Below are 1082 nucleotides of genomic sequence, written 5' to 3'. Positions count from 1 at the left end.
CCCCAGCTGTGTCCCCCCAGGCCGTGACCATCATCACGTACACGGAGCCCCAGAACCCCGAGTACCAGCCCTTCCTGCGGCGCCTGCGGGACGAGGCCCAGCAGCACTTCAACTTCTCCATGAAGGACGGACTGGTGGGACCAGGGGAACCGTGGGAATGGTGGGAATGGGGGGAATGACAGGGGGCACCAGGCTGGGGGCACAGCAGGGAGATGGGAGCAAGGGGAAAGGGCAAGGGAGGTGGGAATGAGAGGACACGGGATGGAGCTGGGGGTGAGGAGACAAGGGACATGGGATGGAGCTGAGGACAAGGGGACAAGGGACATGGGATGGAGCTGGGGGTGAGGGGAGCAGGCCCCCCAGCTGTGTCCTGTCCCCGTGCCATCCCCAAGCCATCCCTGTCCCCCCAGATGAACTTCATTGCCGCTGCCTTCCACGACGGGGTCCTGCTCTATGCCCAGGCCCTCAACGAGACCCTGGAGCGTGGCGGCTCCGTCGCCGATGCCTCGGCCATCACCCGGCAGATGTGGAACCGCACCTTCTATGGTCAGGCCCAGCCCCATCCCCATCCCCTCCCTGTCCCCTCCCTGTCCTTTCCCTATTCTCATCTCCATCCTCATCCGTGTCCTGTCCCCATCCCCTTTCCAACCCATCCCAGCCAGGTGCAACTTGCCAGTCCCCCACCTGCCCCCTTCCCAGGATGATATTTTGGGATCAGAGCCCCCCTCACGGTCCCCAAGGTCCCCCCCAGACCCTCCCATCCCTCCCCCCCAGGTGTCACTGGGTTCCTGAAGATCGATGAGAATGGGGACCGGGAGAGCGACTACTCCCTGTGGGACATGGACCCCACACGGGGGGAATTCCAGGTGAGCCCTGGCACCTGGGGGGGGTCATTCCCAAAGAAGGGTCTGGGGGCTCCTTCCCACCCTTTTCTCTCCCCCCCACCCCAAAGATTGTGGCCAACTACAATGGCACCACCAAGAAGATCCAGATGGTGCCAGGCCGGGAGATCCACTGGCCGGGGAACGTGGTCCCGTCCGATGTCCCTCCCTGTGGATTCGACCACAGTGACCCCCTGTGCC

General features: G+C 64.0%; 1 protein-coding gene across 1 annotated transcript in view; it reads left to right on the top strand.

The window, feature by feature from the left end:
* Window positions 1-1082, top strand: part of INTS3 (integrator complex subunit 3) — a 35914-nt gene that overhangs the window by 2218 nt on the left and 32614 nt on the right. Inside the window, exons 2-5 of the mRNA XM_029965904.1 lie at window positions 7-134; window positions 411-546; window positions 775-866; window positions 953-1077. Of these exons, the coding sequence (XP_029821764.1) occupies window positions 7-134; window positions 411-546; window positions 775-866; window positions 953-1077 (481 nt within the window). The remainder of the gene's footprint in view (window positions 1-6; window positions 135-410; window positions 547-774; window positions 867-952; window positions 1078-1082) is intronic.

Source organism: Manacus vitellinus, unplaced genomic scaffold (genome assembly GCF_001715985.3).
Source record: "Manacus vitellinus isolate BGI_N305 unplaced genomic scaffold, ASM171598v3 scaffold_123_pilon, whole genome shotgun sequence".
NCBI lineage: Eukaryota > Metazoa > Chordata > Aves > Passeriformes > Pipridae > Manacus > Manacus vitellinus.
This window is presented reverse-complemented; position numbering and strand designations above follow the sequence as displayed.